We start from the raw sequence: 22,893 nt of genomic DNA, 5'->3' as shown, positions 1-22,893 counted from the left end.
ACCTCACTTGCGACTGCGTAACTACTAACTTGGCTACATGGGTATTACATATCGTTCTTTGATCCCAATGAGCTGCTCCATACATGTAACAGCATGAATGAATGAAAGAAATCTTCGTTAACAACAACAGGTGCAGTTAGGGCACCCGCCCGGTGGAGGGGATCCCTAGCCCGGGATCCCCTGGCTGCGGCTGGCTGCGCGGGCCCTTTGCACCAGGTCAAGCTGGAACTTAGGGTCCTTGCTGGTCAACCGCGCCGTCCATTGTTGTATGGTGGGGTTGGTTATTGGGTGCAGGTCCGGCGTCTTTTGGCACTCCCACACCTGATGGTATAGGGTACCGAGCGCTGGGCAGTAGTGGCAGGTGGCTGGATAGTCTGTTGGATAAATGGCATGAAGAAGGAGGGTACGGTGTGGACACGCGTTAGTTTGAAGTCGTCTTAAGCGCTGGACACATGTACGATTTGTACACGCGATTCGCATGTGACTGATCGTTACGACTGTCACCACGACTAGTCGTACGCGTGAATTTGAGACACATGACCCGATGCGTCCATGCGATGCGCCGTCGGCGTCGCTCCGCCCACCGTTTTTGCTCCATGGTCAACTACGACTATCGCTGAGCTGAATTTGTAGATTCCGCGCGTTTAATCGCAAAAAATGGATAAAGCAGGCAATCGTGAAGTGTTTCCTGCCTTCGGAAACAGTCCGCGCACACGCCGGTCGCGCCTGCCAGCTCGGCACACTCAGCGGCTCGAACCGGCGCAGACCACGGTAGCAACCACGCTTGTCGCGGCTCTTCTGAATCAATCTGATCGCTAAAAAGTTCCACATGCGAGAAAGTAGGTGTTAGTGTGGTGAAAAATTGTGCTTGGGATTGTTATCAGGGCTTATTTTAAAAGCGGCGATCAGATATCTGCCGCGATGCAAGCGTATACGCTGACCGGCCCCCGCGGCGCGCGGCGGACGGTGCGCCGACCGGTCGAGAGATGGCAATACCTGCGCGGAAACATCGAAACATGCTACGCAGATGTTCAACTACGACGATCGCTGAGCTGAATTTGTAGATTCCGCGCGTTTGTTTGCAAGAAATTGATAAAGCAGGCAATCGCGAAGTGTTTTCTGCCTTCGGAAACAGTCCGCGCACACGCCGGTTGCGCCTGCCAGCTCGGCACACTCAGCGGCTCGAACCGGCGCAGACCACGGTAGCAACCGCGCTTGTCGCTGCTCTTCTGAATCAATCTGATCGCTAAAAAGAAGTAGCTTATGCGAGAAAAGGGATGGTAGTGTGGTGAAAAGTTGTGTTACGGATTGTCATTCGCAGTTACACAGATAGCGGCAATCAAATATCCGCCAGGATGCTAAGCCTAAAGTTTCCAACACCCGAGCCGACCAGAGCAACGCACGCCGGTTGCGGGGGGTTGGGGCTCAGCGGGCTCTCATTGGCTGTGGCCTCACGACGATTGCAACGATGGCACGACTGCATCTGGCTTGCCAGGCGCACGTCGTGAGCCTCCTCCGACCAGCGATCGACGCCAAAACGGGTCCTAACGATCAATCGTAACGATCAGTCGCATGCGAATCGCGTGTACCAGTCGTACATGTGTCCAGCGCTTTAACGTTGTTGCTTCATCCCTTGTGAGTTGACATTCACATTTGTTTGTGAATAGCGGAAGCGCTGTAGTCGATAAGTGGAACGTACGATCCAATTCCAATTCCTAATTGAGTTGTTTCCAGTCCCCGAGACTTCGTATTCGCTACAATTCCAATGTTGAAATCATGACCTCGATTATAGAATCAGCAAAACAGTACAAGGGCCTTTTTTTAAGGCGGCATTTAAGAAATCAAACGGCAACAGCAAGGAAACGTTCCTCTATATAGGATTGACGTTCAGTTTGGAATACTCGTTGAGTACGGCAAAGTGGTTCTGTTAACGTTGTAGTAGGGTACCTCAATTCACGCGAGTCTCCGCCGTACTGTAGTACTGCAATCGAGACAGCCGAATTGAAGCAATGCAACGCGGTAAATTTAAATTGACTTGAGCAAAACTCTTGCGTGTTATATTGGGAGGAACAACACGGGAGAGGAACAGCGTGAGATGTGGGCGGGAAAGAGGAGAGAAGCATTTACTTGGCAGGGGCGCTTGTCGACTATCGCCTTTCTTCGACATTTACAACGAACCCGCCGCGGTGGCTCAGTGGCTAAGGCGTTGCGCTGCTGAGCACGAGGTCGCGGGTTCGATTCTCGGCCGCGGCGGCCGCTTTTCTGATGGAGGCGAAAAGCAAAAACGCCCGTGTGTACGAGATTTCGGCGCACGTTAAAGATCCCCAGGTGGTCAAAATTAATCCGGAGCCCTCCACTACGGCGCGCCTCATCGCCTGCGTTGCGTCGGCGCGTTAAACCCCAACAATCAATCAAATCAATCATTTACAACGAAAGGAGCGGATACGCGGCCATCTTTTTTTCTCTATACGCTAACGGGCCCGACATGAGACCTGAAACCTCCGTTAGGAAGGAATACTAGCACTGTTGCTACCATTAACACCTTTGCAACAAAAGTGCAAAAGATGGAGGATGATGTTACGAAGCAGAGTACGCGTTCGGAAACTGGAACCTCAGGATTTCGCAATCCATGCATCACAAGCAGAGCGTTCACGTAACTTTTCTTTGGGTTTGTGGTCCCTGCGCGAGCACAAATGTTGCTCTAACCAAGGATTTATTCATTGTATGAGTGAACGCGTTATCGAGGCATGCGAGAATTGATAACAGTGAAGTGATTGTCCTCCGTGCCTTCGTTATCACTTCAACCCTGACGCCCGTCCACATTCCCGCCAGATACGCTCGAACAATGGGCCTTCTTAGCTTTGCTCGAATCAATATTTAGCGTACTACACGGCAGAGTACAATCACGTCGGTTAAACAAAGGAAAAACAACCCTGCCGCTGGTTCCTCCTATTGCCGCTTGTGTTTATAGACTGGAAACAGGCATGCAATCACCCGGATCCTATCAGTTTTCCCCGGCAACCGATAACCTTCACGATTATTACTCACGGAGCGTGAGCAGAGTCAACACACTGCCTTTAGAGAGGACCTACAGGTGAGTGGTCAGTTCTGTAATTTTAACAATTGAACGAGCTGAAATAGTGGGTTAGCGGAAGGTCCGTTATTTACATTTGTCAACGGCGCTCGAAGGATTTGCATTGTGCCACGTCGATGAAGAACAAGAGCATCGTTACGCCGGAAGCATTTAGTCGTCGCGAAATTGCGTTTGCGCAAACCCTTATTTTCTGTGTAAATGCGCGCACATGCAGCCACTCGTTCCCTTGTATATAATTCACATACGTATTTATTGTGTTGAACAGGCATTTGCGCCAGGTGTGTGTGTGTGGTTTTGCTTTTCTCGTGCCAAACGCAAGGTTACTCCTCGAAACGATCGCCGTTAAAGGTGCGAAATAAAGACCTCATTGCAAAAGGCTCCCGATTCGCTTGTTTAAGGCTGTTGAAGGGACACTGAGGGCGAACATGAAATTGATCTCAAACGAAAGTGTGACCTTCCTATTGCCATCTTGGCGTTGATTCGTTGCCGAAAGATGTCTCAATTGCTGAGAAATTGTAATCGAATGCCGGCGAAACGTGATGCACACAGTGATTGCAGCCGCTATTTGCGTCGCAATAAACCGGATTCAAGCGAGGCAGCGGCAATTTATAGCGGCATAGAAGAAACCGAATACAAAGTCACGACGTATACCGAGTGCTTTGGCCAGTTTTGGCCAAATGAGTCGTGCTTTCCCGCACCCCCACGTCCTTTACCGTACCGGACAACCATGCAAACTGTTCCTTCGTAGGACCCGTTACCAGTATTGAAGCATTGTTGAAGAAAAATATTCTCCTCATTATGATACTCCTTAATGTGATATTTGGGCGCAGCTGTTTAGCGATTTTGACTGCAAAATATTTTGAGGCAAAGAATTTCAGACGGACATATTTGTACGGTTACAGAAAACTGGTGTTTGCAGTTGCTGACAAAGCACATGCACCGGTTGCTTCGCTCATTGTTCAGCACTCACTCGGGGTTCTGGCGTCGGCGGGGCTGGGCCTCCGCTCTGGAAGCTGGTTTAGCTGCAGCGGCTGATGAAGCACACGACCGGTTGCCTCACTCTCAGTTAGCACTCACTCCTGACGGCTTAAGTGCGCTCAGGCAGCACTAACGCGTGGGTTCCCTCGACGGCAGCTATGGTGAGCCTCTGCGTCGGCCGCTCGGAGTACGAGGAAGGTACAGCAAACTGCGTCTTAGGAAGCGAGCGCATATCATCGTCACGCACACGCCCCCCTCACGTTTTAGCCACGGCGAACCGCTCTACCTTAAGGGTCATGGTTTGGACCCGTTGGTGATGCATACTGGGAACTGAAAGCGCAAATTAGACACAAAGAAAGGAGACAACACGACGAGCGCTAAGGACGAACGAGTGCTCTCCCTTACCAATTTCTCGACAGTCTCCCCCGTTGCTTTCTTTCACTCTTCGGACTTGCCGTAGTTCGCTCGATGACTCCGGCGGCGACGCCCCTCAGCCCAGGAACGGGCGCCAAAGGGCGCGCCCTAAAACCTTGTCCTCCTGGGGCTCCGCGAATGTTGGCGTTGAACCAACCGCTCGTGCGTTGCTCTCGCGCTTCCTCGAAAAGATATACCGCCGCCCCAAGTATGAACATGTAGCACCATTCAGCCGAAGCTAGGAAAGACGCTACGCACGCCAGACGACTTAAGCGATAAAGTATGGCAAAATTTGAATTTTGTGCTCGGACGTACGTGCAAGCATAATGAAACCGAGATGAAAGTAAAGCTTGACGGGGTGAGTTTGACTGGAGCTGTACTGGCAAACGCTTTCAATCACTTTGTTGTATCTCTAACAAGCAGCACTTACTGTTCGGGTGACTCAGATTACATGCTTCCACGGAACAGCGAAAGCGCGTTTTTACGGCCAACAGATGCTGAAGAAATTAACTCGGCTTTCGTTTCTCTGCGCAATAGCAAATGCGCCGATGCGGGTGACTTGCAAATTTTACCAGTTAAGCATGTTCTTGATATCGTCGCTCCGGTTCTTCCACATGTGTATAATTCAATTTTCACACAGGCCATATTCCCCCGGCGCATGCAACTAGCTGAAGTCTGCGTACTTTTGAAAGGCGGAGATCATAATAACTTTTAAAACTACAGACCAATTTCAATTATCTCAGTCTACTCAAAATGCATCGAAAAGCTTATCAACGAAAATATGACCAGTTTCTGTGACAAGCAGGACATCACATCGACAAGTTTCAGAAAAGGTCGGTCAGCAGAATTGGCATTGTTAACACAAAAAGAATTAATTTTGGATGCGATTGAAAGCAAATTACTCACACTTGGCATCTTTATAGACTTCTCTGAGGCATTTTATCGCATTAATAATGACACCTTAAAAAAAAAAGCTCGAAATTTATGGTTACCGGGGAATATTTTTGGACTTAATCAGAAGCTACTTGCAGCACCGAAAAGAGTATGTTACTATTAATAATAAGGCATGCTGCACTCAACCAATACAATGTGGTGTACCCCAAGGTAGCATTGTTGGACCCCTGCTTTTTAACCTCAACATAAATTACGCAGTCAATACTACCGATTCAGCCGAATTCATAATTTGCGCAGATGATACTAGTGTATTTTTTTACGTCAGCTAATGCTTTCAATCTAATATCCAGAGCCAATGATGTTCTAAATGAACTTCATAACTGCAGCCTTGCCAATTCTTTAGCCATTTACGCAACAAAAACAAAAGATATTCTTTTCAGAGCGAAAAACAAGATAATTGATATCCATGATAGATTAATAATTGGTACCACTCCTATTGAAATAGTTCCTACCGTCAACAACCTGGGAGTAATTTTTGATGTAAATTTGTCCTGGGATGGGATAACCATGTTAACTCAGTTGCGAGCAACGTTTCTCCAGTTGCTGGCATTCTTACAAAACTACGTTCCGTTCTGCCTACAAGCAATAAGTCGTTGATCTATAATTCCCTGATTTTGTCGCATTTACAGTACTGCCACCTAGTTTGGGGACTTCCCACTACATCAAACTTGAACAAACTATTCTTACTTCAGAAAAAGGCCGTACGCGCGATTACTAATTCTAGATATGATGCCCATACCAACCCACTTTTCAAGCAGCTAAACGCTGCAACAGTGCAGTGTATCTACGACACCATTTTATTAAAACGCTACAGGGCAGCAGTTAGACAGCATAGAAATCCTTACGAATGACTCTCCAACTTAACGTTAAATACGAACAACTACAGCACACAACGTTTTGAAAAATGGCAAGTTCTACGAGCACGCACTAACTATGGTTTTCAGATGTTACAGCATACGCTACTAACTCTTCTAAACACCGTTGCACAGTAATCACAGAAATAAATAATAGTGCATGCCTTTCAAATAGTACAGATTGAACATTGCCCATCACGCTCCGGTGTTTCTTTGTTTTTTTTAATTTTTATCCTGGTTTCTGGCATCTTTGCTGTATTTTTGCACTTTATGTCATGTAAATTGTTTGTTATCTTATGACTGCCAGTGCTTTGTTCAGTTCTTTGGTCTATCTTAGTAGCACGTACACTGTGCATTGCATACATTATGTTAAAATTCGGAAAAAGAAATTCTTGCCGTATTTTTTTTCCTTTGATGTAAAGCTTGCTCTCATTTCATGTTCTTTATAATAACTCTGAGCCACTTTATAATAGTTCTGTGCTACTCCCGCTGCTACGCACCCTTGTTTGTTTGACTGTAAACAAACAACCGACGAAGGGGCACAGACCCTCGTCAAGCCCAATCCTTTGAGGCTTTTTGTTTGTGCTCTGGACATCTGTAACACATCTGATGTCGAATAAATAAGTAAATAAATAAATAAATAAATAAATAAATAAATAAATAAATAAATAAATAAGGGAAGAAAGAAAGAAAGAAAGACAGAAAAGCGCTTCCGTTGCAAGTTGCGTTGTATAGCCTTTGGCGGCGGCACTTGTCTTCACGTTGTTGCTTTGTTCTACCTTATTTTACAAACAAATATATGCGTAAGAGCATATATCCGTGTTCTCGGTGAGATAATATGTCTATCTAGAGCAACTTGTATTTTTAAATCAGCGTTCCTTCTATAAAGGGAAGCATTAAACACCCCTTCAAGCGAATATGCTGCGTCCACCGTCGCCGTGACAGAAAAAACGGTCCGAAAAATAGCAGACAGCCCAAACGAATTAGAGCTGAAAATAAAAGCAAACTGCGCAGCTCTGGGGTTTGAACCCCGGCCCGAGACTTTGCAACTCCAAAACGCAGCCCCTACCTTACCACCAAGTTTTTTTAACGTAATAGCATGGGAGAATACGCTCAACCCTAATCGCCAAACCTTAGCGTTTACTGGCAAAAGGTGAACCTAGGTCTTGTGGTTTCCGATTTAGTAACATGTGTTAGAGGCACGTATTGATGCCTACAAGAGTAACTTCAGCATCCTAGATAGTGAACTAGAACGACAAATTCGCGCTAACAGATAATACGCAAGTTTTACCCGCCGCTGCTGAGCACGAGGTCGCAGGTTCGATTTCCGGCCGCGGCGGCCGCTTTTCTGATGGAGGCGAAAAGCGAAAATGCCCGTGTGTACAAGATTTCGGCACACGTTAAAAATCCCCAAGTGGTCAAAATTATTCCGGAGCATACGGCGCGCCTCATCGCCTGCGTTGCGTCGGTGCGTTAAACCCTGCAATCAGAATACGTATGTTTTAAACCGACAAGGAAAAGAAATTAATCCCCCTTACATGGGTGTGCGCTAATACACGAAAAGAGAATACGAAAATCACCCAAATGGGAAAGAGACCATGACGAAGGGCCGGTACTTAGAGGACACAATCACAACTGTATTTTGGTACGCTAATTGCGAAAGTGGCAACGCGCGTCTACCCTAATAGCGTATACGTGTGGCTAGCGTCCTGGCCAAACCTCGCAGTCATGCTAACCGAGAAGGGAAGAAATTGGCCCAAGAAATTGGCGCACTAGTGGTGCAATGTTGGAAGAACAACTGAGCGGGCGGCCCCGTTTTCCTTCGTCGAAGACCCGGCTGCAGCGCCTCACATGGATTTCCGTACTAGCCGCTGAGAGTTCTCCATGACAGACAAGGCCGGATTGTTTTTTCCGCAGCCCTTCACATTTCCTTTACCGCAGACCTCGTTAGCACGCGCTAAAACCGACGGCGACCGGCTTCACGAACTCGGTGTTAGCGCTCCCCACTTAAGGCGCGAACGCCAGTGAACTGGTGATTAGAAGAGCACGCGAGAGATCCAGCCACGAACGCTGGGCAGGTCGAGCTGGCCGGCGCCGGGCGCTCGTCCCTAGTCGCGATTTTTGCAAGCTCCTCACGTGGCGGAACCCGACGTGCAACCGATTTTGGGCGCTCTCCACGAGGCGCACGCTCACGTGCACTCTGTCTTTTTTGTATTTCTTCTGGCAACGCTGTACGGCGAAACTAAATGCTCAAACGTCTCTGCTGGTAAATCTTGACAATGAGAAAGGGGTAACGACGGTGGTAATCAGAGGAAAACCGCCATAGTGGATCCATTTCCGTATATTTGTGCTGGGTCACCAATGAAACATGGTTGACCATGAAAGTCGCTCCCCCTTAAAGGAGTACTGACACGAAATTTCAAAGCTGAGCTAACTATGTAAAACGCTTTTTTTTTATCAGGAGATATCTCCCAGCAAGTTTGAACAGCAACCGTTCAGCGAAACATATTTAAAATCCATTTTAATCTTCGCCCGCACGAGAAAGCCCAGAGCGGGCCGACGTGACATCATCTGCTACGTGCCCCAAACTGCCGACGTCGGGGCTCCCGTGACGAAGGCGACGCGCTGGCTGTGGTTGGCGCGCGCTTCTCGGGCGTGTGTACACGTCATGGTTTTGGGACTGACGTCATGCTGCCCGGGCCTGTGGGGACGGCGAAGACCTCGGCCGGTCTGGGCGCGCGCGTGCGCTCGCTCGCTCGCGCTTCCAGAGAGGCAGCGATACGGCAAGAATGGTGACGCCATGTGATACATCCTGTCATGGCGGCCGCTCGGGGTTTTTTTGTCGAAACCGAAACTGGCACGAATAAACGACGCCGTAAATGAATGTTTACGCTGCGCTCGACCGTCTAATCTGTCATTCTATGATTAGTGGGCTGGTAGGCACGCATAGCAGCGAAAAAAACGTAACATGAAAATTTCGTGTCAGTACTCCTTTAAGATGCCGAGGAACACAAAATGCCGCAGTGTGAGCTGAGAGGCAAACGCTCGCTGCAACTAAAACCCTTTCCGGCCAACGCGAGACGTACGACGCGTAGACTACATGGTAGACATATATGTCGCGCCTGCAGGAAACGTCACAATACCAGACCCACAATGACGACAGAAATACCATTACACACGGAAGATATCGCGCAGCTTGAAAAAAAATGTAGTGTTTTGCCATCCTACACTTAAGCAGTGCGTCCTAAGTGTCTCCTGGAATTTTTATGGAAACTGATAACACGTTTTGTTGCATTCCGGAGTGAAGAGCAGTGCCGGTATTGGTATTTCCTGATAACGACCGATAGTATCTCAGGTAAGCAGAACAATACCTCCGTGCGAATGAGCGTAGACAAAAGGGGCTACTGATACTGATGCCTTAGGGTAATTACACCGTTCATTACAAAGTCACAGTACCCTTCTGACATTATTATAGGGGAAACTAATACAAATTCTATGAAGTAGAGGAATTACGGCACGCAGGACAAGGGCTTTATTGAGACTTGCTACTGTTTCAAATGTCTCATTTTGTGAACATTTTACACGAAAAGCCACCGCAAATTCACGGAAGGACGCGATCGTTCATTGCCACGACGTCTTCCAGATTTCCCCGCTCGATGATAAAGCAGCGACGTCGACACTATAAGCACTCTGTTATTGGCGAATAAGACTCTGGAAGGGCGCATATCTCCGCGTATAATAGTCAACGTATACTGTAGAATTGTTGTTTTTTACCGCGGATACCATTATTGTTCTGATACGGCAACTTACTTTATCAGAAACGGAAAAAGGCTTACCACAGTCATTTGCGGTATCCGTCCGCTCGAAATTTTCGTAAGCTTAATGAAGTTGCGTCTCAATTACAAGGTGCTACGACAGCTGCGAAAACTGCTTAATTTCAGTTATTTCAATCACGACTTCAGCAAAATAAAAACGAACTATAAAAATATGTGAAAGGAAAGAAAAAGGATTCTGTTTCAATCCCTGTTTTGGAACAGAATGGTGTCGTCATTGAAAGTGCTGCTGAAAAAGCAGCTTTAATTCGTATTTTCGTTTAATTTAATTCGTACTGGCTGATATTGTACCTATTCACAAATCGGGACCCCAAAGGTTGTTTTAAATTATCGTCCTATATTGTTAACAGCTGTTTGCTGCTACATTTTTGAGCCTGCCTTGTACTCGTCAATAATAAAGCACTTGGAAGACAATTCCTTGTGTAATGAACGTCAACATTGCTTTCGCTAGGACAATTCCTGTGTTACCCAGTTAATTGAATTTACTCATGAGGTAGCAAGCTCGCTGGACAACCGAACCAGTATCGACTGCATATTTATGGATTGAAGATAAGCGTTTCATTTGGTCCCACATAATTTATTATTGCAGAAAATGTCCGAATACAAAATTAACCCGCAAGTTATTAACTGGATAGTAGAATACTTACGTTCAAGGCAGCAGTACGTCGTCGTGAACGGTGAACAGTCATCCACTATCAATGGGACGTCCGGGGTCCCTCAGGGATCAGTACTGGGCCCATTATTGTTTTAATGTATAATTATGACATCACCCTGGACGTACAATCACCGATGAGAAGGTTTGTAGATGACTGCATCGTTCATAGAGTAACAAACTGCGAAAATGATCGGGGCACAGTTCAAGACGACTTGGACAAAATAAATACATGGTGTAAAAAATGGCACATGCATCTTAATCTGGAGAAAACAATGTATCTGGCGTTTTCTAGTAAGAAGGCTGTAGCTTCGCCTTCGTATACAGTAGAATGTCGATAAACGGAAATCGCTGAAACGGAATTACCGCCTAAGCGGAACAGTAGCCTGTAAGTTGGTTGGTTTTGTATTCAGATAACGTTAGAAAACTCTCGGTAATCGGAACTAAAATTCGCACGTCACCGTGTAAACAGAACCAGAAATGGAACTTTTTGTGAAACCCATTTACATGAGAGTCAGCTTTTCATGGTTCCGGCTGTTTCGTTTTTGTTTCTTTTTTCTTCCACCGTGTTTTTTAGCCTCGTTGGCCTCTTAATCCTTGTCTCGTTAGTGGTTAGGCGTGTTAGCCCAACGAATGCAACATCGCAGTTCTTGTTCCGGTCGCTCGGTCTCGATTTAAGACGCCGAGGTTACAGGGCTCAGCTCCTGCCGCCTCGTTCGTGCCATCGTGGTGCTATTCGCGCTTCATTACCGGGTTGCCGCGTTCTAAATTCGGTAACTCGTAAGCAGTAGCGAAGTTGGGGCATTTAGCCTCCGGGAAGATGCAGTTGTGAGGACTCAAACAAAAATAATTGATGCATTTTGTAGTGCACAGCGACTCATTGTTGCCAAATCAACTTTGTGAATGCTGTGCCCAAATCTCTTGTAGTTTTCTCGCTTTCTGAAAAACTATCAGCTACATTCACCTTCCAGTGCATAGAGTTGCAAGAAATGGTATTAAGAGTGTGTACGCACATAAATTTGCACTTTCACGCATCCAGTTCATCCTGGTAAATGGAACTAATTTTGTCGGTCCCTTGAAGTTTCGTTTATCGAGAGTCTACTGTACTTAAAAAAGGAGGTTTTAATAATAGTCTCTGAAGATGGGTATCTAGGCGAATTTTTCCCACCAACTTTGTGTTGGCACCATCATGTTGATTATACGATAGCTAAGGCGAGTAGATTCCTGTGGTTGCTGCGGCGAAACACGCGTGAGTTTCCCCAGTCCACGCGGGAATTACTGTACAAATCGTGCGTACGGTCGATACTTGATTACGCGAGTAGCGTATGGGACCCGCCCACTGCATTTGATAAAAATAAATTGGAAAAAGTGAAAAAAATGGGCGCCCGTTATGTCCTGGAAAACACTGTTAAGAGCCACAACTTCAGCATGATGTGCTGCAAGCTACAAGAAAACTTTTAAGGCGGGAAAAGTTGGCCACACGCCGGGCTAAGCAGCCTCTGAAGATCTTCCGTGATGTAAACTTGCCTCGAACTTGTATTCCTACTGACAGTTACATTTTTCCACCGCATTACGTATCTGGACGAGTCGATCACATTTACAAAGTTCGGGCGTACCGATGTAAGACGGCAGAATTCAGTATTTCTGTTTTCCCTGAAAACGTTTGCCACTGGAATCGGTTGCCTTCAGCTATTCTTGCCGCTGTTGGTAGTGATTCATTTTTTCCTTTGTTAGAGTCAGTTGAATTGTTCAGTTGATGACGGGTGTTTTGTCAGATTGCTGTATAAATACTTAACGAAGGATTTGTTTTCGTCTTATTTTATGTTACCCGCTAGACGTTTTCATACATTTTTGTCAACCTGCGTTCCAGGCTGTATTGAGTATACTTGCTACTGACTGCTTAGACTGTACTGTACTTACTACAAATTGAGCTTGCGTTCTGTCATGTAATCATGTTGTATCCACCCTCTAATGTCTTATGGCGCTCTAGGTATTAAACAAAAAAAAATAAATGAAAACCCTTTATCAAGAATCTACAAAGAGGATTAGGTCCTGAATCTGCCCCCCCCCCCCTCTCTAGATCACACGGTGTAACTACGACTCAGATAATCGCCTGTGGGCAGTTAAGCCAATGAAAAAAAAAAGCCTTGCAGGGCTGTCTTATCTTTACTCCTTTACCTCCCTATGGCCACGCAGCAGGATTCACTGATACCATGATGTACCAAACACCAGCAGATTATCCCAAAGCTTCAAACCCGAACAGGAACGAAAGCCAAACTTTTATGAGGGCTGTCGTGGCAATATTTACTCTCTTACCGTGGAAACTGTTTGCGCAACAAAAAGCGGTCACAGATAAAGCAGCTGCCATATTTAACTCTACATCTCGCGCTCGAAGGACAAATTTATTGTCCTCACGCTTGTGGTATGTTAAAAAATTTGCCATTAGCCTGTAAGGCTACAGATGTCAAGGGACATTTCTTACCAACATGTCAATGCATTTTATGGGCAATAACTATCTATAGACGATACGGCGAAGTGTACCCACTTCCCTGCATCGCCTCATAACAACAGTAAAAATTTGTTTTACTAGTTCTCGCCTCGACATTTACTTTGTTCACTCACCTGTACCGCCTACAGCGTCTCATTTACAGTTACTAATACCAAGCTGTTCGTCCTCGCAGGTCGGAGAGCCAGTATTTTCCCCGTGGAAATGACGCCTAATCACTTACAAGTGGCCTTGACTTTTTGGCTCGTTCTGCTTGCTTCAACATTTGCTAAAAACACACGCCATCCAGAGAAGCTACAGGTCGACGGGGACGTTCAATCATCGAATAGTTACAGAGGTTTGTTTCGACATTTGTGGCCCGACTAACACTTTGCAGAGATGAGTAAGGTGTATCGATGTCTGTATACCTCTGTAAGTCCCTATCATCGATACATTCATTGATTATCATTAACAAAAATAATATGGCTTATTTCATCCGATCCCCAAGCCGGGACTTCCCAAGAAAGATATTTGTCATTCGAATACAAAATAGTAAAAATTTAATCGAACGCGCACTATAGTTATGTCACCTTTGTGTGGTACCAAATCGGTGTTTTAAGGCGAAGCTTTCTATCGCTTACTGCTAGCGCATGTCGCGTCGACAACGTACTGCAGGAAAGCCAACTTTCTCTGTCAATGGTGATGATCGTGGCTGAAGTGAAAGAAAAAAAAAACGCTTTCCGGACGGCACCGAACCGAAGTCCCTCGCATATTGAAGGCGACGTCTACTTGATTTCTCCATTCCGACACAGACGAAGCAGCTTGGATTTGGAGAGGTATGCATGGACATGCAAAATTAGGCAGAAAATTATGCGCCCCTCCGTCTAGCGTCGACGACGGTTGAACGCTAAGCTTTCTTCATGAGAAATCACATAACGATGGGCCAAAGTCAAAGCCGCTGCGATCAAAAGTCCAAACTGCGTGCGGGTCAAAGTCCAAACCGAACGAGTCAACGTCCGAACCATGTTCGAGTCAAGTCCATAGTCAGACGACAATCAAGTAATCACTGACAAGAAAGCTTTGTGTTAAACCTTCGTCGTCGTTAGACGGTGTTGCTGCCCTCAGAGCGCAAGCACTTGGACGCGTGCACGGTAACAGGCCGGTTACGCACATGGTAGTGATGTAGGGGACATCTGCCTTTAATTTAAAGACCATTTGACGGGAGAATCATCACAAGCCCCGATTTAAGGAATATCAACGTTCTTCGGCTCAGGGATCATCGCCGGCACGACGGAAATTACTTCACTGCTTCGTTTATTTCGCCAGAGCAGGGACACCAGAAACCGGCCCTTCTGAAAGTTGTAAACATTGCGGCGTACCAGTCGCACAAACGGCGTTTAGCACTGTCAATTAACAGTTTCCACGACAAAAAATGTGCTAGTAGCTGTGATGACGAGATGCACGACTGGGAGCCCTGATAAACATTTTAGCGAAGTTTAATCAACTCTTTGTAGGCATTACTCAACCGACAATGTTCCTATAAACGATATACAAAGTTGCTGCATACTTAATGTTGAGTGTTTCTTTTTTTACAAATTGGCTATCGAGTTTCAAATGGAAGTCTATTGTGACAAGTCCACGGACCCTATTGAATTTATTTTATAAACAGCCTCTATGATTTCTACTCAAACTTTGAATCTAGTTTTTCATTATTCTTTTTTTGGGGGAATGTTTGTCGCCACCCTCAACAGACCCTATTGGGTTTTATTTAAGTTTTCTTTTGGGTTTCCTGTTGAGTTTCTATTAAACGTGTCTCAAGAACATTGAATGCAACGCTTATTGAGGCGTCGTAAAACTATGCTGCGTGTCTACGTACCAAGTACTTCTTCTGTCAATCGCTTTGGCTTAAGATATATTATTGTATTATATAGCTAAACACACGGTGCGCCCATGTGATGGCCCAGCCAGCTCGGTTGGCGTGCGGATTGGGCTTCACACTTTTTACCTTCATGCGTGAAGTTAGTCGTTTGTGTGCGCTGTTAACGAATTTTATACGTTGTCCAATGCCAAGGACACACCATCCGATGGCTTCGCGATTTGGCAGCGGCCACCAAATTCCAGCCGCAATCTGTTTCAACGTGGGCCCAGCGTGCCCACCGCATGCGACTTCAGCGGCGACTCATATGTTAGCGTGGCCCTCAAAGGCAGCCCGTCCCATCGCTTGCGAAGGCAAAGCCCCCCGAAAAGCTTCATTGGGCATGTTGGTAGTGATTCAATGCGTTCAAAACGCGCGAAAACGATTGACGCAGAAAACGCAAGCCACAGAGAGACCTCCTTACTACTTCCCCCTCCCAACTTTTTTTTTTTTTCTCTGTGAATATTTTTATCAAGTGTTTTGTTGTATCGTACGTCTGTAACTCGTGATTCCTAATCTTTTTGGTTTGCTTTATTTTGTGTGCTGTGCTGTTCGCAAGCGGTCTTTTCTTTTTACCTTTTTCTTGAATTGTTGTACGCGTGTTGGTACTCCCCTAAGTCAATTTCTATGTTTTGAATGGGTCCATAACTAGCCTGAGGCTAAGGACCCAGCCACTGCTGTTTGTATTTTGTAAATGTGAAAACTGCACAATAAACTTCAACTTCAACTTCAACTACTACTTCAACTTTGTGTCCCTGGGCACCACAACCACGATCAACGACAAGCTAACCGCACCACTCTTGTGACTCGTTGGAGTTTTCAGGAACAGGTAAATACAAATGCGCATATTTCTGCAGGCTGGGCCAAGAAGCTGAACTTAAACCAACAACGGTTACTATGACATTGAATAAAGCAGTTCAACTCATCTCCCTTTATAACGAAACTACTACACACAACTTCTACCGCATTAAGGCTCCCTATTCTATTATAATTTTTATGGCCGCTATCTTTTGAGGCCCGCTGTCGACACACAATAATTTTTATGGCGAAAGCCGTACTACGCCATGCTTAGTAAGTTCATTCATGGTGTCGCGATGACCTCGAACCATCGAAGCACAAGTGTGGCTTCAAAAAGAAGAAAAACAGCGGAATGAACGACGATAGAAAAATATACTAGACAGGACGAGCGCTGTCCTCATCCATAGCGCTACTTTTATTTTTTTTTTTTTGAAGCTATGAACCAACTCGCCCAAAAGGGCGTTTTAGTAAGTTTGGCAGACCTGACTTCACGTCACGTGATCCGCAGCCGAGAGGCATCGCAGCTGCCCTCCCTCGGAGCCCCGCCTCTACGGTACCACGGGACCAGACTAGGGCATAAAGGCTTTTTCGCCTGTGCTTGGTTGCTTTGTCTCACCATAGATGGTGCCCCGGCGGAGCCATCTGTGCATGCGCCGCACCTTTCAGTAGTCATAACTAGGTTAACAAGTGTTAAACCAGGCGCCTTTTTTGATTATTTTCCAGACGCAGATGAAGAAATTGGAGAGGGACTCGCCAAAGGCATCCTAGCGGCTATCATTATCTCCGTATTATTAGCGGTGATTGGCGTCATCGTGTGCTGCATCTGCCTCTGCCGCGCATGCGCTGGGAGAAAAGTAAGCGGGAAACATTAACAAACTTTTTTATAATGATAATGAAACGGTATATGACCGGCTGAAAAATAATTTTACTTATGGACGCACGCGCATATATTATAACACGACCGTCGTGCTCATCACCATAACCACCATCGCCATCGCCCTTATTGAACAAATAACATTACCGTATCTTTATACCACATCGGCGTAAAAAGATAACGTTATTGTTTTTATCGTTACATAGAAGGGTCATCTCGTGTTCCGACAGAGAGAGAAAAGATTATACCTAAATGCACTGCGTAGTCGTATTAACCCCCTTAAAATAAAGATATAATCTCCTACAAACCCCTCCGGGTGTAGTTCAGAGAAAACGAGAAACTATAATGCCAATAAGCTCAACAGAGTCGCGAAAGTCTTAAAGCAGTTTTCTAATATGAATTGGTAGAACACGGGAGGGCATCCTTTGGTGATTGGGGAATCACGCTTTGGGGAACAGCCTTCGATTAAAGACACCATAGTATGGCTCAACTTAAAATAATGATATGATTACTAGAGCAGATCACATTTTCCATTATTCGGAAGAGTTTTGTTTCAAACAACTTTGCCCGGTCAGCTGAAAACGATCTATAGGGATTTTCTGAGAATGCTCCCGTGTCAAATTAGTGCAAGGCAGCTGAGCTTCATGGCGTCACACTCAGTGAGCACTGGCGTGTATCAAAAAACGAGCATGGTTAAAGCACGAATTTTCACGCCTAATTGAGGAAGCCGTAAACCGCAAAGGAAAAAAAAAGGTACTTCCTCCTTCGTGGTAAAGAAAAGCGGAAAAGCAGAACCAGCTTAACGTTTAAGAGCTCAAGTTGGAGCTTGTTGAAAAGAAGTGCTCGGCAAATTCTTGTGTCCGTTCATTTTACAATAGCATGTACCAGCATCACGACTTCTTTAAAAAAAATCTTAGATGCACTTCGCAATTACCGCTGTAGCAATAAAAACTTCTGACATCACAAATCATTGCAGGAATGTGTATGAGACTCAAAAGTGTTTTCACGCTTTTGGAATTTCCTGAAGTATTCATGAGCAGCTTCTGCCGGCGCGAGTGAGCTATTTCTGTTCCCGGCACCATATGCTTCCTATAGAGGCCAACAACTGGGTTCTACACTTTAGTACGCATTTAGGTAAAATGCAAAAAAGACCTCGCATGATAAACGTCATACCGGATGTTTAAAGGGTGTTTTGGTGGTGTTTTCATGACTGCGCCAGGTAATGGGTAAGCGGTAGAAGCGGAATGGCTCACGGGTACATTGAGTGCACCCGCTACCTTCGGTTCTGGAACTGTCCTGGCCGCGGCTTTCTTGTGCGTGTGTGCGTGCCGTTTATGTGTCATAAAGTGTTTATCTTTCAGAGAAGCCCTTGGTAGCATCCGTCCTTGTTATTCGTTGAAGGCGCGATGCAAGAGCATTTGTGTGGGTGTGTGTGCGTATGTGTGGAAACAAACAACACGCCTATGTGCACGTGAAAACCGCCGGCAGACGGGAGGCCAGGAGAGCTCTCGAACCGGAGGTGGCCGGAACAGATGAAGTAACCGTGACCCTTTGCGCTTCTACCGCTTACCTATTGGGTTTGGTAACCACAGTGTTTTAAAAGTTTCACTTAAGGGGGCACATAGGTCTTTGGAACCGAAAAAATTGCCCGCGAAAGCATTTTACGTATCAAATTTCTCTTTATTTGCACAGTTTTTCCTCCGAAAATTCCGTACGTGAAGCAGTACCAGGTACTTTAAAAGCAATTAAGGCCCGATTTCTACAAAAAAAATTATTTTCCCATGGTTCACCGCTTTTTCGACAGGAGTGGTATTGCACAAATACACAATTCTCGAGAGGTACATCCCAGCTTGTAGTGCAGCAAGGAAGATTATTTCTTTTGCACTGTGAAGCTGAATATTTAAACCATGCGATATGGGAAGCAGATTTTGCATTTTATGTTTTAGTAGTTATTTAATTAGCATTTTTAATTGGTTAGTTGGAGTAGTTCAAACTAGAATTTAGAATTGATGTACACGTGTATGTGATTGCAAAACAAAACAACTGCTTCCCATATTTCATTCCGCACAACTTCTGGTATCTATTCATGTCTTGATGGTAATCTTTTGTTGTATAGTTTTTTTCTTATTGTTCTCAAGAGCAACCAAGAAAAATATTTAATTAACTTGGAAACTAGTTAACTCACACCAAAACTAATTAGATATTTGAAATCAGCCTAAAAGCTGAACAAGACCATGAAGTTTTGTCAAACTTGGTTGAAAAAAAAAAACGTTTCTAAGACCAATGCGCCCCCTTAAAGGAAACTAACGCGCATCGCATTTTCTACAAATTATGGTATTAGCCTCGTCTGACACCGACATTTTAATTCCACCCACAGGAGGTGCACCACACCGTGGTGTACGCGGGCAGTCCCGCCGAAGTTCAACCTCACCTACAGATCCCGCCTCAGCACCCTCAGTGGCAACCAGCGGCGCAACTACAACCTCAAGACTTCTCACAGCCGCCTCCCTACTCCAGCGAGCCGCAGCCGGGGCCGATGAAACGCGTCTACTAGTACCGAAATGAGCCCACGAAACCAAAGAACGAACTAGCGAGACAGTTTTAAACACTCGTGAAACTCGTCTGAAGCGCACTGCAACGCCTTGTGAGAGACCATGCGCTGTTTTTAAGGGGGTAATTTGAAATCTTCTGTGCAAGTTCTATGTGAACTCTTCAATGAAGACTGTCTTGGTAGTTGGTGATTACTTCCCGGCTGTCAGTTCAACCCTCCGGTTCTCTCTGTGATTTCGTGAAGGCCCACAGGGAGTAAACCAAAACAAAAGAAACAAAAACTACGGCAGCAGTAGCAGCACTTTCAAAGTGATGAGAAGTGAGTGAAGCATTGGGCTCATTGGGTCATATCAAGAAAACATAACAGCGCTCAGGAACTGACGAAGAAAACAGCCAGACACACCTAGCCGTGGGTCCGTAGCTTCTTTCTTCGCTCCGGTATTATCGCTGTTTTGTTTCCTTGTAAATAACATGCAGAGAAAGCATCGCGTTAACACCCAATACCCGTATGACTCGAAGCGTTTTTTTCTCTCCATTACGTTCGAGTGTGCTGTAAGAGAATCGTCGTGAGTGTGCGACGGAAGACCACCAACGCATTCAGACCAAATGTAGTCTTCTGCGTGGAAAGGCTCAAAGTTAGGGCTCATATTTACACGGCTCATATTTAGGCATCCTAAAGTGGGAAAGGCCCATCATATTAGCAGCGGTTCAGGGTTTGAGACTCTGGAGAACCTTGTTCCTTCCGTTTCTCAAATCTCTTCTGTTACGTTGTGAATGACATTGCAGACGGAGAGAGAGTGTGTGTTTTACACGAGTACTGGAACTAAACTTTTTTGCTCATTCTTTATTGCTTTTATCGATGCCTAATGACCTGTCAACTACGAAACATTAATTTAAATACTTAAGCGCGTGATAGCTAAATATTTAGACAGGCCTACAGTTCACCCGTTTTTGGTTTCCGTTACTTCTAGCCCAGAGGGCGCGTATGACCGAACCACGCTATGGCCTCACCATTTTGTGCGGACGTCACACCAGCGTGGAGGGTGGCAGAGGCGTTGTTTTGACCGCCCGCCGCTGGCGGTGAGCGGCTGAGGTGCCTGAATGCGTTTAGCCCCACAATCAAGCCGGATATTTAATCACCGCTTTCGATAAAAAGTTCTGATGTCTACTTTTACTGCGATTCTCGGCTATATTATCGGCTCTTTTCCCGCATGTAGAACTTTGTTTTTGACAAGAGTGCCCTTTTCACCAGCACCCTTTTCGTAGCGCTCGCTATGTACATCCGTTCCTAAAACCGCCTGCGCCTATTCGCCGCCCGCGTGCGAAGTAACGTCACCAGTTTCTGCCGCCCGTCGGAGGGACGCGGTTACGTCACCTAAGTTACCCTACCCTGGAGTGATATCAAGCTGTTGTCCATTTGTAGCCCTCCACTCTGCGTCATAAGTGAGATCGCCATAAGTGAGATCGCATTAAGGTAAATTCCACGCGTCGCAGGCCGCTCAAATTTCAGGCAAGGTATCCTGTTCAGTAAAGGAAGCGAACTGCGAAGTATTATCCCCCCCGAAATTTGGTGTCTGTACCACTTCAAAGGTTTTCAAATAAAAATGTCCTAATGTTTCTACCCTGAATAAAAAAGAATATTTAATGAGCTGATAAGGTAAGCCTGAGACGTTGCTTAATTTGCGACGACACAGGAACATTGGGCATGGCTATAGCTCCCCACCCCAATGGAATCTATAGTGCCGGTAAGTGGAGATGAAGAGAATTTCTCTACAAATTTTCGGTATAGTTTCTTTTAACACGAGAGTGTTTTATTCCCGGATACGCAAAGATTTCGCTGAAGTCACATCCGTCACGGAAATGACACCAGTACAACGGAGCAAGCGGCCTGTAAAGGGTGCACCCCTGCACATAGCGTCTCTTTGCGGGGAAGCAACCTTTGGTACTAAAGAGCACGTTATACTTAGGGTTGTTCATTTTCGGGTTTTGTATTTTAACACAGAAGTGTTTTATGCCGGGGTATACAGTAAGGTTTCACTGACGTCATATCCGTCATTACCTCGACGTTGTCACAAGCCTGGAAACGCCATCACTCACAGCAAAAAGACAGCCAGAGCAGAGCAAAAAATAGCCTGAGAACCACAGTAGCCCCGCAGAACGCAGCAACAAGGCAGAAAGGGAACAAAAACAACAACAAAAAAAAACAGTGTGGGAACTACAGAGCAAGGAGATAAGTCGGGAAGGGAAGCCGCTGCTGCCTGTCGAGAGCATTACGCAGTTTCCTTGGTTATGAAACGTTCCGCTAGATGGCGCGGTGCATCGACTGACGTATCATCATCATTGCCCTTACAAAAATGCTTCTTGACATTCTGTAGACGTTCTGTTGACATCCTACCGACTTTATTGCTATCCTACATACTCTTACATTCTATTGACAGTTGTCTGTAAAATGTCTGTTGAATATATGTTGACACTCGTCTGTTGACTGTTGTATATACAAAGTCTACTTAATTTACGTTGACATTTGTCTGTTGACGGTGGTATATAGAAAGTCTGTCTAATTTATGTTGACATTTGTCTATTGACGGGCTTCTGTAGGATGACCACTGAAAGTGTTTTGAGACGCTTTGTCGCAAGTTTAATTGAACGCAAACATCTGATTCCTTCGTCCCGGAGTCCGATTTGAATTAATTCTTGTTGGTTTTTTCTAAATACCTGGACAGGTTCACAATATTTGGGTACAAACTATTTACTTGACTTTAACCAAATTACGTTACTTCGTTTGAATCAGGTTTTGAACAAACAAACACACACACACACACACGCGCACACACACGAATCTTTCTATCTCCCTCTCTCTCTTCATGTATCTTCACACTTGTGCACTCCAAGAAACAAAAAAGTAGCAAAAGGGAGCAACTTCTCCTGTTCGTTAGAACGGTGGTTTGGGCTAGTTGGTGCATACTACTGAATTCGAAAACAGCGCAAAAAGACGGGACAAGCCTTGTCCCGTCTTTTTGCGCTGTTTTCGAATTCACTGTTCGTACCTCGAGCCACACAGTTTCTCCCGCGGAACAACCAGTTAGTCCCTCAGCCGCACGGGTTGGTCCTTCACGACTTGCTTGCTTTCACTCTTCACGCTGATAAACATGGCTTTTCAGCGGTTCCGAACAAGCGCCAGCCAGCGGCATCAACCACTCGCAACCGCTCGTCACTGTGTTTTGATTTACGCAAGCTAAGTGCTACATGGTTGAAAGGAACGAATTATTTGCGTACATATTTCGCGACAGACTGCTGGACGCACCTCTAACAACGACGATAATCGAAAATCGCCCGCTATGCTAACCTAATCCGGCCGGCGCAGATGCTTTGGCCGCTCTCTACCAACCGCCACCGGCGCCCCTCCCTCTTTGCGTACCTCCGGGAGAAACGCGTCAATCATCGGAGGCAGCGAACACGCGGCGCGCGTGCCGGCGGCGGGCTTTCTTGCAA

General features: G+C 45.8%; 1 protein-coding gene across 1 annotated transcript; it reads left to right on the top strand.

The window, feature by feature from the left end:
- The first annotated feature begins 2,911 nt into the window (after positions 1 to 2,911).
- On the top strand, positions 2,912 to 21,022 carry LOC144162769 (uncharacterized). Its single transcript, XM_077693423.1, has 4 exons — positions 2,912 to 3,094; positions 13,461 to 13,622; positions 16,701 to 16,831; positions 19,229 to 21,022. The coding sequence occupies exons 2-4, from the start codon at positions 13,490 to 13,492 to the stop codon at positions 19,403 to 19,405; spliced, it is 441 nt and encodes a 146-aa protein (XP_077549549.1). The 5' UTR covers positions 2,912 to 3,094; positions 13,461 to 13,489; the 3' UTR covers positions 19,406 to 21,022.
- Positions 21,023 to 22,893: the final 1,871 nt, after the last annotated feature.

This window comes from Haemaphysalis longicornis, unplaced genomic scaffold, assembly GCF_048455015.1.
Source record: "Haemaphysalis longicornis isolate Haplotype H1 unplaced genomic scaffold, Haemaphysalis longicornis Haplotype H1 scaffold_12, whole genome shotgun sequence".
NCBI lineage: Eukaryota > Metazoa > Arthropoda > Arachnida > Ixodida > Ixodidae > Haemaphysalis > Haemaphysalis longicornis.
Note: the sequence above shows the minus strand (reverse complement) of the source record. Positions and strands in the feature narration are given on the sequence as shown.

What these genes read in the sequence shown, in the direction of transcription:
- LOC144162769 (XM_077693423.1), top strand. Translation starts at nt 13,490, where the DNA reads ATGACGCCTAATCACTTACAAGTGGCCTTGACTTTTTGGCTCGTTCTG. An exon ending in ATCATCGAATAGTTACAGAG is followed by an intron (nt 13,623 to 16,700) that starts GTTTGTTTCGAC and finishes ATTATTTTCCAG; the next exon opens with ACGCAGATGAAGAAATTGGA. An exon ending in GCGCATGCGCTGGGAGAAAA is followed by an intron (nt 16,832 to 19,228) that starts GTAAGCGGGAAA and finishes TTCCACCCACAG; the next exon opens with GAGGTGCACCACACCGTGGT.